The sequence below is a fragment of the Sus scrofa genome, chromosome 13, assembly GCF_054392235.1.
Source record: "Sus scrofa isolate SSC_HxYL_T2T_F1_AM1 chromosome 13, Sscrofa_HxYL_maternal_Yorkshire_Landrace_v2.0, whole genome shotgun sequence".
Taxonomy (NCBI): domain Eukaryota; kingdom Metazoa; phylum Chordata; class Mammalia; order Artiodactyla; family Suidae; genus Sus; species Sus scrofa.
Window position 1 is genome coordinate 110556674 of NC_139395.1, and position 14560 is coordinate 110571233.

The 14560-nt window shown below is 36.7% G+C and overlaps 1 protein-coding gene across 3 annotated transcripts in view; it reads left to right on the forward strand.

Annotated features, from left to right (window-relative positions):
* The window catches only part of GMPS (guanine monophosphate synthase), a 68737-nt gene extending 64420 nt beyond the window's left edge, over nt 1-4317 (forward strand). For all 3 annotated transcript variants that reach the window (XM_013982155.3, XM_084990087.1, XM_021069705.2), the window contains 3 exons: nt 1347-1477; nt 2980-3152; nt 4198-4317. In XM_013982155.3, coding sequence (XP_013837609.3) covers nt 1347-1477; nt 2980-3152; nt 4198-4299 — 406 coding nt within the window. In that variant the 3' untranslated portion in view covers nt 4300-4317. The remainder of the gene's footprint in view (nt 1-1346; nt 1478-2979; nt 3153-4197) is intronic.
* The last annotated feature ends 10243 nt before the right edge of the window (nt 4318-14560 follow it).

The following is a 14560-nucleotide window of genomic DNA, read 5'->3' on the forward strand; positions in this document are numbered from 1 at the left end:
AAAATAAGACAAAAGGAGCAAGTTCGTGGCATTCTTTTGCCTAGTTTTTTCCTCTAAGGATTGTGTATGAGCTCTAGGAACTGTATTGTTTAGAAGTGTGGCTTACTTTTTATACATGGGACAAAAACCTTTCAGCTACAGTATGTTTGAAAGAAGGCAATTAAGTATTTGGTGGTAGTGGTGGTTTTGATCCCATCCATGTTCTTCTCTTGGGTATGTTTTAAGTATAAAGAAAAAAAATATTAAACTTAACTGTGGTAGTTGCAGGTGAGATTTATTTTCTTTGCTAAAGACAGATAGGGCTAAGGAAAAGGGACAGTTGCCTACTGACTGGAGTTGAATTGGAAAAGGCTAAGTGGCACTCATATCTCTACCCCTACAGTCTCTTGTTTTCTGGGTGAAAGTTGCAGAACAGAGTCCCCAAACCAGTTATAAGATTCCCTTTGAGTTGTAATTATTTGATCTTAATTTCCTCAGACTGTCTTCCAGATCCTTTTATTTACACTTGCAGTATATCTTCATAAGTTTCAAATGGACATATACTTGAAGCAGTAGTGAGTCATTACTTTTCATAGGAAATAATAGGATGCCAAGTCATACTTTAGTGACATTTTTAAGAAAGTAGAAATAAGAGTCTTTCTTTGAGATCAGTGTTTCCCAAAGTGGAAAAAAAAAAAAGATTGAGCTGATGGTCAAGTAAGTTTGGGAAATGCTCTGTAGCATCATCCTGTAGGTTTCCAGTGCATATTAGCATATTACAGTTTCTGAGGTTTTGTCATAATACCCATTTATTTAATTCATTGTTTCCCCAGCCTTACTATAAGTCTGCCTCTTCCTAGTTTCTGGTGTTTGTTGGCACTTTTTGCCATGTGACAGTGTAACTCCAGTGTTTGTCTCCATCTTCACATCTCCCTCTTTTCTCCCTGTGTCTGTGTTTCCGTATTTCCTTTACAGCCACAGTCATTGGCTTAATGCCCCCTCCGCCCAAATCATTATGACCTTTATCGATTATATTTGCAAGTACCTTATTTTCACCCACAGATTCCAGATGGACATGAAGTTGTGGATACTCTTTAATCCAGTATATTATATGGAAAGAGGATTGTGGTAATCACACATATCTTTGCACATTCTGAGATACTAGTGTTTTCTAGAGAATATATTTTGAGGAAGATTCATTATACATAGAACCCTTCTATAAACTTAATATCCTATCTTACCCATTTGGGGATTTAAAGTAGGTAAGAAAGGGGCTTAAGAAAAAATGAAAAGAATGTTATTTTTTTGTGCTTTCCTTCTTATATTAAAATTCAGTTTCTTCGCACTTTTTACCACCCCACCTCCAGAGTTGTCTATATATTTGGCCCACCAGTGAAAGAACCTCCTACAGATGTTACTCCCACTTTCTTGACAACAGGGGTGCTGAGCACTTTACGCCAAGCTGATTTTGAGGCCCATAACATTCTCAGGGAATCTGGTAAGTTGCCCATTTTGTTTATCACTGCCCTAACTAGATTTCAGGATCTTGGCATTATGATTTCTAGTAGGAAGATTTATCTTTCAGTTTTATTATTTAATTCTGTGGGTAGTTCTTTGATATTACCTTATCTGTATAAAATTTATTCACCTTTGTGGTCATTTGCACACATGCACAGAGTGGCAAAAAATTTAAGTTGCCTAACTTGGATGCTCCCAGCTGAGGTTGAATAAGGCAGTCATCTGCCTTCTTGCTTTAGCTCTCTTGCTGTAAACATGTGTCCTTTTTGTAGCCTATTTAACATCTTTTTTTTTTTTTTTTTTTGGGTTTTAGTGCTTTTTGTTGGTGATTTCACTGTTTAAAATGTCGCTCAAGCATGGTGTTGAGGTGCTATCTAGGCTCCTAAGCCCAGGAAGGCTGTGAGTGCCTTATTAAGAAAATATGTGTGTTAGATAAGCTTCATACAGGCATGAGTTATAGTGCTGTTGGCTGTGAGCTCAATGTTAATGAATCTATAATAAATATTGAGTAAGGTGTCTTTAAATAGAAACACATAAGGAAAGGTTATGTATTTATCAGTTGGTGAAGATGTAATGACCAGAGGCTTACAGGAACCTAACTCTGTATTTCCTGTAGGAGTAGTTGTTCATTATTTTCTAAGTCAGTGCCTGTAGTACAGAACATAACTACCATGAATAATGAATAGACTTTATATATATATATCATATCACTGTAACATATCACTGCAGTAATCACATTCTGTTATTTGTATTTGTGATTGAGTTTACTTACAATGCAATGAGAGTAACTGAAAACTGAATGATGACAGTTTTAAGAAGTGGTGTCTGGGTGTGATTTTATGTATTGTCTGGGAAGATTTTTTTTTAATAATAATATTTTATTTTGAGAATAAGACACTATGGCATTTAAAAAGTGAGCCCTTACTTGAATCAAGTTAAGCTTGGCAATGCTGTAAAACTTTTTAAAAAATCATAAAACCCATTGCAGCATTGGAGCACATGATCTTGAAAGGCTAGAGGATAAGAAATCTCCCTCAGACCACAATTTCTGTTGAGTGTTTTAACAAGCTGTGTTATATAAGAGATTACAGAAAAATACCCTATTGAGAATGAACAAAACTCACCATATTAAGCACAGTTGATATTCAAGGTGTTAAAAAGTCACAATATTCATGATAGTTTTTTTTTTTTTTTTTTTTTTTTTTTGCTAAAAGAGAATATTTTTCACATGCACTGATAAGAATCAAATGATTGATAAGGCACAGAAATTATAAAATAAGATCTGACCATAAACAGTGATTAATGCAAGAGAGAAAAGAGGCAGCTTCCTTGAAAAATATAAAATAAAATATCTGTTCTTCTTTTAGTAAAGAGTCTCAAGAATTCAAAAACTCATATTTGTCTGGGAAGATTTAATTGAACTGGGTTAGAGTACTTTTTCTATGATATGATTGGGTCTACATGTTAACTTCCTTCCTCTAGGGTATGCTGGGAAAATCAGCCAGATGCCAGTGATTTTGACACCATTACATTTTGATCGGGACCCACTTCAGAAGCAGCCTTCATGCCAGAGATCTGTGGTTATTCGTACTTTTATTACTAGTGATTTCATGACTGGTATACCTGCAACCCCTGGCAATGAGATCCCTGTGGAGGTAATTTAAACATTTTTTCCCCCTAATGTACATTATTAATACTTTATACATTTTATAATGTGAATGGAATAGGCTATGACAATGTTGATGTTTCTGAGGTTGGTTTTCTGTTCATAAGATAGGCTCTTATCTTTTTAATCTCCACGTAATTGATTGTTTAATACACTGTAGTAGAAAAAGGCCTCAGATTGATTAAACCTCTCCAGATGTCTGATTACTATGTGGAGAGTAACCAGCTCTAATCTATCATTTTATTTAATCTTGCCAACCTCTACTTTATAAATAGTATTTTCCGAGTAAAGAGAAAAGCCCTAGGAGTGAAGAAGACTTTACCAGACATAAGGATGAGATCTGATGGCATTGTGGCCAGGCACCATGAATTTCATAATGCTGTGATTATTATCAATTGCAAATTTGATCACTATCTTTCTCTCCACTAGAGTGTTCCAAACAAGCTATTTGCATAATAGCAAATGAAAATCAAAGTGGACCACTGCTCCAGGTCTCTACTACAGGACTCTGATTATAGCTAGATAGTTGGATTGGAGCATGTGGCCTAGAGTCTCTTTTCCCTTTGGGCCACATTTACCATGTCTCTGGCAAGTCAAGTGACAAGGCTGCTTCTTGTATACACGTAGCAGTGGTTATTATAACCTTGCATTATGAGCCACCTTGGTGGCCTCGGAGTTGGAAGCCACAGATAAATTTGTGGAATGTTGTCTTAAACCCATAAAATCATAAGATTGGATGCCACAGAAATGTCAGATTGCTATATAATGCTTCTAAACATTTGTTAAGGACCAATAGCAAATGACTTGCAGGCTGGCACCTGTTTGCCTATTGAACATTGAGTAGTACTGAGTTTAAGTCACTTATATCTATAGAGGGTCACTATATAAATTAATCAGAGACTATCCCATATACCTGGAGGACAGTAGTAAAAATAGATTGCATTTTAATTTCAGATTACAAAGGCAAGACTTCTAGGTCTGTTGGACATGCAGTGAACCCTGGCTCTTTATTTATAATCTTTGTTTTGTAACAGGTGGTGTTAAAGATGGTCACTGAGATTAAGAAGATTCCTGGTATTTCTCGAATTATGTATGACTTAACATCAAAGCCCCCAGGAACTACTGAGTGGGAGTAATAAACTTGTTCTGCTAAAGTACCGTGTGCAGTTTAAATTGATTAGAAACCTTTCCCAGTATTGACATGCAGTACTGTCAAAAGAGTTACTGGAGCAACTACTTCACATCTGAGTTCTCTGCAGCAAAAATCTATGGCTTAAGAGCTGAGTTGGGGATAACTAAAAGGGACTGAAGAGTTTGTACGGGTATAATCAAAGCACCATTGCCTACACTCAGACTGACACTGCTTTTGCCTTTTGCCTTTGCCTCTGCCTCACTTGTTATTTATGTATAAACTCACTGTTACTATTGATGTCTCTGTCAATGAAGATGTATGAAGGTAGGTAAGTTTGGGGGCTAGTAATGGACTTCTGTCCCCTTGCCAGTTTCTAAGAGATGTTGGAAACATCTGCTGTTTACCAGTGTGACTTAGTATGTATAACTTTTGGAGAATCCGAGTTTCCCTGTAAATAACCTTATTCCTCCAAAGATCTGGGAAGGGGGTCAGCATATCAGATAAAGGTATAGGTGGACTGTTCCAGCCACTTTTGTGGGACACTGGAGCTATAAAATGGTAAGCTACTTTAAGATGGAAAAACACCAGGAATTTGGTGAAGTACTTTGAATTTTATGTCATCACAGCCATGGGAAGAAGGGACTATGAATAGTCTCAGTTTAAAATTTTTCATGGAGTTCACGTTGTGGCTCAGTGGGTTACCAACCCGACTAGTATCCATGAGGATGCAGATTTGATCCCTGGCCTCACTCAGTGGGTTAGGGATCTGGCATTGCTATGAGCTGTGGTGTAGGTCACAGATGAGGCTCGGATCCAGCGTTGCAATGGCTGTGGCATAGACTGGCAACTGCAGCTCTGATTTGACCCCTAGCCTGGGAATTCCCGTATGTCACATGTGGGGCTCTAAAGAAAAAGCAAAAAAAAAAAAAAGAAAAAGAAAAAGTTTTCAAATCATGTTTCATGTTGCTCACTGTCGACCTGTTCATTAGTAAGGAGCTTTATCCTTCAGCCTTATATTGCCAACTCTCATAGACTTGGAAAGGAAGTTTCTGTTCTCTCCCCAGAAAAGGCTGTCTTTGGTCTACCTTAGATAAATTTTGAGCATTTAATCTTGTTTGGTCAGAAGCAGCTCCAAGATCACAGAAACCACCATACATGCTCACAGCTTACAAATGCTTGCCTGTGTTTATATGATCTAGTGAAGGATTGTAAAATGAGCGCTTAGATGTAACCTGTGGGTAGGCTTATTACCCTCTGCTCAAAAGTTGTGACCAGTCTTGGTCTATGCAAAGTATTGCCAAACTTTGTACTCCTTTCTACTAACTGTAAGAGAAGAGTCACTAACTGGGATAAGACTCTGCCACTGATTTCTAACAGAATGCTTACATTCATGTAATCACGATAAAAATAGATAGTATAGATTTAAATTCTGCAGCCATTTCTCTCAATATTTTAGCTGATATTACTTTAAAAAATGTTACCGTGTTTTTCTCATACCAATTCCATCTCAGGTTGTTACCTCTGATCTAATTTTCAAGATCTTTTATATTATCCAAGTATACAGTTTTGTTTGGGATTGAATATTAGGTAAAACAATAAAATTTTGCATGGCAGAAGTCTTTCATTCTGGTTGGCCCAGAAGATAAGAAAGCTATGTTGCTGGACTAGCATGGGAAGAGCTCCTGTCTATTGTTAACAGATACCTGTATCTGAAAGAAAGGAGTTTTGACTTGTATAAAACTTGAAGAATTCATTCTCTGTCCTAATGTTAAAGTACTCATTATGGCCTTTTGCAAAGAGGGTACATTCATGGTCTAGCCTTAAGAGATTTGGAGTCATGTTATTTTAGAGCTGGAATAGGAAACTTATAAAAGGCTTGTAAACATTTGTGTTTATATGAAAAGAATTCCTCTTCTAGTAGAAGTGTCTTATGATTTTGTATTCAAGGAATCTAGGAAGAATAGATAGTGGGACTTTTTTCTTAAAGTATTTTCTGTGGGACACAGAGATAAAGGGCTAGGTGGTCATATAAGTTTGAAAAGTGCTGCTCACTTGTTCTGTCTTAGAGATTTATGGCATACATTATTTTCAAAGCTCTGGGAAATTTTGAGGTTAGAAACAAATGTTAAACTTTTTAAATGTAATGTTTTCCTCGCATTTGCTCACTAAACCCCTTTATATAATCATTCTTAAAACTGGAAAAGTGGTTTCTCCAAAACACATCTAGACGTGATATAGTTTTTTAAATTCAGAAATTTCCTAATCTTCAGTATCCTCTCTTCTTTCGCAAAGCACTTTTTGCTTTGTGCCATGTGGTATTACTCTACCTTCACAGTATTTCATCTGAGGACCTGAAAAGAGTCAAGCTTGCAGTTCCATTTTACAGTTAAGGAGATAAGCTCAGCTTTAGGTAATTGTTACCTAAAGAGTTTCAGAATTAAATATAGGATTTCCCAGTTATTCTTTTCTTTAAGTGAATTCTGACATCTAAAGTTATATAAAGTTATGGGATGGTTTTTTTGTTTTTTGGCTTTTTTTTTGTCTTTTGTCTTTTTAGGGCCACCCTCACAGCATATGGAGGTTCCCAGGCTAGGGGTCTAATCAGAGCTGTTGCTGCCAGCCTACGCCAGAGGCACAGCAACACCAGATCTGAGCTGCATCTGCAAGATCCTTAACCCACTGAGTGAGGCCAGGGATCGAACCCACAACCTAATGGTTCTTAGTCAGATTTGTTTCTGCTATGCTACGATGGGAACTCCTAAGGGATGGTTATTTTTGACTAAGGCTAGAAGAGTGGCTTCCTGTCTAATAACATTCATCATTGGTCATCCTTGGCAGCTTATTACTGCATTCCACTTAACCACTTGCCTGGGACACCTCTCTGTCTAATAAATACATTTTGTTTCTTTGTGTCTAGCAAGGCAGGTTAGTGAAAGCATCATTTATTCCTAAGATTGGTAGGCAGCATGAAAGAAATTTCATGAACCAAATACCTTGTCCCACTTTCATGGCCCCATCTGTGATCATCAGTTCTATTGGAAGTAATAGCTTGGCATAATTTCTGGGGGTAGGTCTTTAGATGTATCTGGGAGATAGGGTTACCTGAATTTTCCCATCTTTTGCTGCTCCTTTATCTCTACATGCGTATTAGCCAAACAAGCATTATAAAGTTTGTTTTCTTGCTGTGTTTGGGCTTATATTCTGCTAACCTGTTTTTTTGAGTAAGTTGAATCAAATCTAGAGAGACTTTGAGGGCATTCAGATTAGGTAAATAGGACTATTCATCTTTAGTGCTTTGTGTCTTGCCTTTAAACTGCTATGTGAACTTAGTAAAGTCATTTCTGTTTTTTTACATGTAAGATTAGGCAGTCAAACTATATTTACAGCAAATTCAGCCCTAAATTCTTATTTTGTAAATAACAAGAAAATACATAGCAGCAGACAATGTAGAAGTGAGGTAGTTTTTGGGTGTTTTTTGTTTGTTTGTTTTTTTAAAGTGCTTTTAACACCAGTTGTGGCCCAATCAAAAGTAAATATCAAAGCGTATTGTAAAATCAGATATTAACCACCTTTTTTCCGAGCCTGAGGCATAGATCAAAGTTTAACCACTTGAGAGTCTTTTTTCTGTTGTAACCATGACACTTGGAAGATACTCATTAACAACGTGTTCCTGGTGACAACCTTTTTTTTTCTTTTTAAGATTTTAATTTTTTCCATTGCAGTTGATTTACAGTGGTGACAATCTTTACTGTGTGTTTTTGAAAAAGTTGGGAGAGCCTTGAGACCAGTGAAAAGTCTCCTATACTCAGTTATATACAGCAGATTGTTGGCAGAGCTAGAATCCAGGCTTTCTGCTCTCTGCATTGAAGAGGTGATGCTCCAAAGCCCTTCAAGGCAGGGCTTTAAAGGAAGTTCTCAGTGTATAATTGACCATCAGGGATAAGTATACTTCCAAAATGTTAGTCATCTTTTTTACAGTGAATGGGTGATTAGTTTCTGGAAGTAGAAATCTCAGAAATTTTCTGACATTCTCATGCCCAATGTTATTATACCTCTGTTTTTTCCTACCTTTCTCAACAACTCCCCTTTGCTACTCCCCACCCTTCTCCTGAATTCTCATTGGAATGTGGTGAGAACACACCTTGGCTTTTACCTCATTGGATGCTCCTTTCATTGGCCCCAATTAGAATTTAATAGGGAACTGAATACAACTTGGATGTCTCCACTGTTGGGAAGTACCTCTTTGTCCTTAGTAGTGTAACCACACAGGTGATATGGGAAACTAGGAAATCTTTTTTCACCAGTTTAGGGCTTTGACAAATGTAATGGTGTCATCCTTGGCTCTTAAATTTCAAACGTTCCATTTAATTACAAGCACCTAACCCTAGTCTTAGGTATTGAATAGGCCCAGGTATATCACCCAATTCTTAATTTTTTCAGTTGTTCTCAACCCTGGATTCCTGTTATTGCTACTTGAGAAGTTAAGTGCATACCACCCAGTCCCCACCATAAAACCAGTTAAAATCTTGGTAGGGCCCAGCTGGAATAAGTTGTTTTTGAGGAATATACATGGCCTCTTTAGTTATAACTTAAAATCTTGGTCAAACCTGTAGGTGAGAAGAGAAGGCCATAGATAGTGTTTTGCTGAATATCTGTATGGCTAAATTAGTTCAAAGCTAGGGACCGCACTCTGGAACTGATTCTACCTATACAGGTTTTCCCCACTATCAGAAAGTAGAGCTTTCCTGAGAAACCTTTTCATAAGCTAAAATGGCATAAAACAAGCAGTTACTTTAGGACACATGTTGCCAAAGATGCACAAAATAAATCCAGATAAAGCACAGATGCTCACAGACACAGTTCAAAGCTATAGCAGATGCTGAGTATGTTCCCAGGGAAGGAGCTTGGCAGTGCCACTCTTGCTTCCTGGGGTGTGCTCTTCCTCAATACTAGCCCACTGCAAAAAAAAAAAAAAAAAGCTGAATGCTTTTTTTCACTTTTTGTCCTTTTTCTAAAGGTACAAACCCTTTTCCAGTTTCAGTTTATAAATCTAGGAACTGCTGTAGGTCTTTTGCAAAAGTGAAGTGGCATAAAGAACTTTGAAAAAGGGGATACGTATACTGTGTTGTAGGCCAAACACTCCAAGGGCCTGTTTGGGAATATTGGGACAGCTCACATAGATGTTACTCCCCTTGAGCCTGTGCAGCAAATACATAGGCTTCTCTCTCAAACTTTTTTCCTACTTTTGTTTTTCATCGCAGAGGAGAAATCCACTTGTGCAGCCAAGTCTCCAAATCAGACTTTAGCTAGATTATGAAACTGAGACTGAGCTATTACTATTACTGAGCTGTTAACTCAGAAAGCCCTCTGGAGCCATGTCATTTGGATATAATGCTCTAGAGAGCTAGAGATTACCTACCTGTAACCTAGTTTCCCTAAATGAAAATCTTTTGAGCAGTTCCATTTTAATTTACCCATTTAAGGTCTTTGTTCACTGATGAATCCTGTGGCATCTTTTGGCCTTCTTAAGGACCCCTTGGTAAACAAAGTCATGAGGCTTTGGGGGTAGTTTGGCTCTTTCTTCAGTATACTAAATTCAGTAGCTCCAAAATCCTGAGTGTTCCAGGAAGCCTGAACCTCAACTAAGCAGAGTAAATGCCTTTGGAGAGTACAAATGATTAAGGTGAGTAATTTTTTTGTTTTTCACCATTGTTACACCCTTATGGTATTAAATGGAGAAGTAAATATAACCTTTTGAACAGATTTTTTTATAGAGAAATATTTTGTTAATCGGAGTAACTAGTATGGCTGTGAAGTCACTATGAATTGTGGTGTAGTGAAATGTTTCTTGAATGTTGTGGCAATGTTGGCATAAAATAGCTTTGCTGAATTAATGTGAAATGACTTTAATGCTTTTTTGTCTTCCACATATTTCATAAAAGAGGAAATGTCTACTTTTATAATTTGTCATTAAGCTTTAGGGTTCATGAGAAAGAGAAGCAAGAGCAAGAGGGTAGACACTATCAGAAAGTGGGAAATAAGAAATTGCATATGCTGTCAGAGGTTTCTGGATGATAAAATTAATCTGTTTCTCTTAGTTTTTATAGGAGGGTGTCAGTGTTTTGCCTAGAGTGTTAACAGTGGACACAGTGGACATAAAGTTTTGGGTAACTTTATTTAAATGATCAGCTAAAGGTGTTTGTGTTTCTAAAATTAAAGTCATATGTATGTACACACAGATACTTAACTTGATTTCTTGCATATTCATTTATGTTTGATCATAATTGTTCTTTGTTTTTTAAAAACATAAATTACCTGTATTGATTTAATATACAAGTTGGATACTTTTCATTGTTTGGAACAATGTTATCAGAGTTGATCAAACCTGTCAAAGTCAATATTTGTGTTAGTGAGTTACCAATTTGAAGATGAGAGGAAATAACCATTTTCACAAACTGAATTCAGTAATTACCATTAGGTGGCTACATTGCTCTGATAGCTGTGACTTTTCAGATCATTGACCCTAGTCTGGCCTTCTGCTGTCTGTGAAAACTATATTTGGTTCAAATGTATTTTGTAAAGTTTTTACAGAAATATTACCGAGTTTTTAATCTTACACTCACAAATCTATCTTTTTATCTTGAAATTTTTTTTTCTACTTCTATCAATAGCTATAGTTCACACCACAGCCAAAGTTTTTTGTTTTTTTGTTTTTGCTTTTTTTTTGGAGTGTTAGTGAATTATTTTAATGAGTTATATACATCCAGTACTAGGAAAAGCAGCTAGGAAGCCCACTATTAAACCTCGCTGTTGTCCAAATTCTGTGTTGAATTCTAATTAAATGCTTTTTAAAAAAATATTTCAGGATGCTATTCCCATATGCAGTTGTATATTACTGTTGTTTAAGAAATACATAACCTGCCAACACATATACTTTAACAGTGTAGAGAAAACTGTACTTCAAAATTCCCACTTAGTGTGGCTACATTAAATAGTGACAAACACGAGAGCCTTTTTTCAAGATGCCTTTACTTAATTGCATTAGGATATTGGTACATGCTCCAAATAAGAAAAAAAATAAGTTTCAGTGGACTAAGTATTTAGCAAAGTGCAAGAAAATTCCATGTTCTGGTTCTTTTGGAAAGCAACTTCTATTGCATTGTGGATGGTTAGGATGTAATTAATTGAACTCTTATTTATAGTCCTTATTTTGTGGAGTGCCCGAGTGTACAGTGTGAGAACCATGGTGTCTCAATATTTTAATTGTTAATTTTTCTCAGTTTAGTTATCTTCGAATGAAATGTCTAAAATACACTTTTGTCCTTAATATTGAAAGAGTCATCTTTCTTGGTTTTGACATTTAAGAATTGGAGTACTTTGCAAAGATATATATTAAAATCTTCCTAGAAGTGTAGAAATAGATATGCCATATATTACATAAAGCATATGTGTGTAGAATGTGCCTACATCCAGGTGTGATGTATACTTTCATTCACTTTGGAGCTTGCCTTGCCAGGTAATTTTTGTTACGACAGAGGCTTAAAACTATTGTATGCTTTTTAGACCTATACTATGTAGTGAATATTTTAATTTACTGGATTTAGACTATGCTACATGTACTCTCTACACATTTGTTACTATATTAATTACTCTTTGTAAAACAAGGGAAAATAACCACATGTCACATACACACATCAATAATCTTTGTTAACAGTGATGGCATGGCCATCCCTTGAATGTCTTTTTTGAGTTTAGAGATGTTGTTCTGTAAGGCAGAGAGAGGGAATCAGCACAGCTCACATTAGTTTAGGAATAGATTGAATTTACAGCTTACTAAGGGAACATGGCTATCTTGTGTATAGTTTCACCCTTGTGTGATTTCTTTACCTTAAATCTGGGAAGAGAACCATTGTAGAAAATAAAAAAAATTCTCTCTGAGACATGGGAATAAGAATCTATCATGAAATTTTAAGAGTTTTAGTGATATTGACTAAGGTTCCTAATTAAGTTGTTAGGTGTAATTTTGGGAATGTGTTTCAGAAATAATATTTGTTCCTAATTCTGCTGATTCAGCATCAGCCTAAAATCCAATAAACTTGTTTTGTTTCTCACTCTGACTCCATGTAGCTGTGTTACCTTGGGCAAGGCACTAGTCTCCTGAGCATTAGTTAACATAGATAAAATGTGGGAATAGTATTGCCCGTGTGGGTCAAGTATGAAAAATGAAAACCTTATGTATGAAAATATTACCTGTAAAATGCTAGTATCAGCATAATCTGTTACTTAAAATAGATGGCAGATCAGATGAAGCAAATGATGTGCGTTAATACCACTGTTCTCAGTTAGCTGGGACGATTCAGATAAATTTACACTATGCTAGATCTCCAAATTTTGAGGATAGACTGGGGTAATTTCCTTTCAAAAAGGAAGGAAAGGTTATGTATTCATCTTTATGAAAATTAGGCCACACGATAATAACCCTGACAAAAAAAAAAAAACAGTTCTCACTGCCTTCTTTTAATCTCCAAACTTGCACTTGAAAAGTAAAAAATTGTATGTCCACTTTCCTTTCTCTTCAGTAAAATATTTGTCCTCTCTCCCAGTTTTTTGGTTGGGGAAGTAATTTGGGACAGTAACAGATGTGATTTGAGTTGTGTCTATTTGAGAGTGTGTACTGGATAAGCCAAAATGGCAGGAGAGATGGTAGCCCAGCTACTCTGTATAAAGTGGCATTGACCCATTTCCCTTGCTGTGAATATGGCCTGTGATAATCTATAGTCAGTCACATAATATTTTTCCATGCTACTTACGTGGGTCAAGCTATGTGCTCTGTGTTTGAGAAAAGCATGTAGGAAGGCTTTCAAGGTCTAACTCAGCTTAACTCTTGCCACCAGTCAGGCCTGACTTTGCTTTCTGTAGCCACGCGAATCCACGATGGGTCCTTTATGCCCTTGCTATTTCATTTCTCATCTTTGCCCCTATTGTTCCCCCGCCGAGGGTGCCAGCTTCAAGGCCCTTAATGTCTGCAAATATTTAGTCGACACTTACAGCAGAAGGTCGCATTTATTGAAAGCTTCACGTCTTTTCCAAGCTCCCACTACCTGTTGAGGAATTTCTTGACTGTTTGTTTATAATTAACTTATTTCTCTCTTTTTTAAATGGCTGCACTCGCAGCACATGGAGTTTCCCAGGCTATGGGTCCAATTGGAGCTACAGCTGCTAGTCTCTACCAGAGCCACAGCAACGCAGGATCCGAGCTGCATCTGCATCCTACACACAGCTCATGGCAATGCCAGATCCTTAACCTGATGAGCGAGGCCAGGGATCAAACCCACAACCTCTTGATTACTAGCTGGATTCATTTCTGCTGCGCCATGATAGGAACTCCTCTTTTACTTATTCATATTTATTTTCTTCAGCTAGAATGTAAACTTTTGAAGGCAGGGTCAACATTTACTCATCTTTGAACTCTCAGAGCCTGGTTCATAAAATATAAATATGGAATGCATTCATAAAAAGATCTGAAAGAGGACAAAACTGCTTTCTTCAAAGCAATAAATGTCTAATGCTATAGTTCCAAAGATTGGAACCTAAGTGAATAAGCTAAGTTCAGGCTGTATCCTAGCCTGCAAAATATCTGTAGTTTCAGCCTTTGATGTTGTAACCCTAAGTGCAGTGGTATGTTTGTTTCATTTTGTTATTTGCTTTTTAAAAAAACTAAGCATACAGGCAAAACTGTCTTTTGGAAAATTGTTTGAATTGTAAATTAAAATATGAATGCTTGAAGAATAGCATTCACTTATTAGGGTTTCGTTCAATGAGATTGGATAGTTAGGGCTTCCCTGTCTGGGAAGCAGTAAACAACAGAATTCAAAGAAGTGCGATGATGGTCCTGACTTGAGGAGGTCTGAACAGTTTCCACAGTGCTTGTGGTTAGATACACCAGTTGGCAGTTCAGGTTTCTTTTAGACATTGTTCTGTTCTTTAATTCTTTATCTGGACGACCCTTTCACAAGATAAAAAGCAGAATTTTGAAAAAGCAAGTTAGACAATCCTGAGTGAGGATTTCAATGTTTTTCAGCTTCTGTTGCAGCAGAGGGACACTATTTAGTTCATTACGCACAAAAGTAAAGAGTAATGGTGTTTATCTTAGGTTTATTTTTGAGTACTAGTATGCTGCTGAGTGGCCTGGCAAACTTGAGGCGGCCATAGGCTGCATTTATACTGTGGCTTAATGGTAGAAGATCGAGAAAGATTTATTGTCT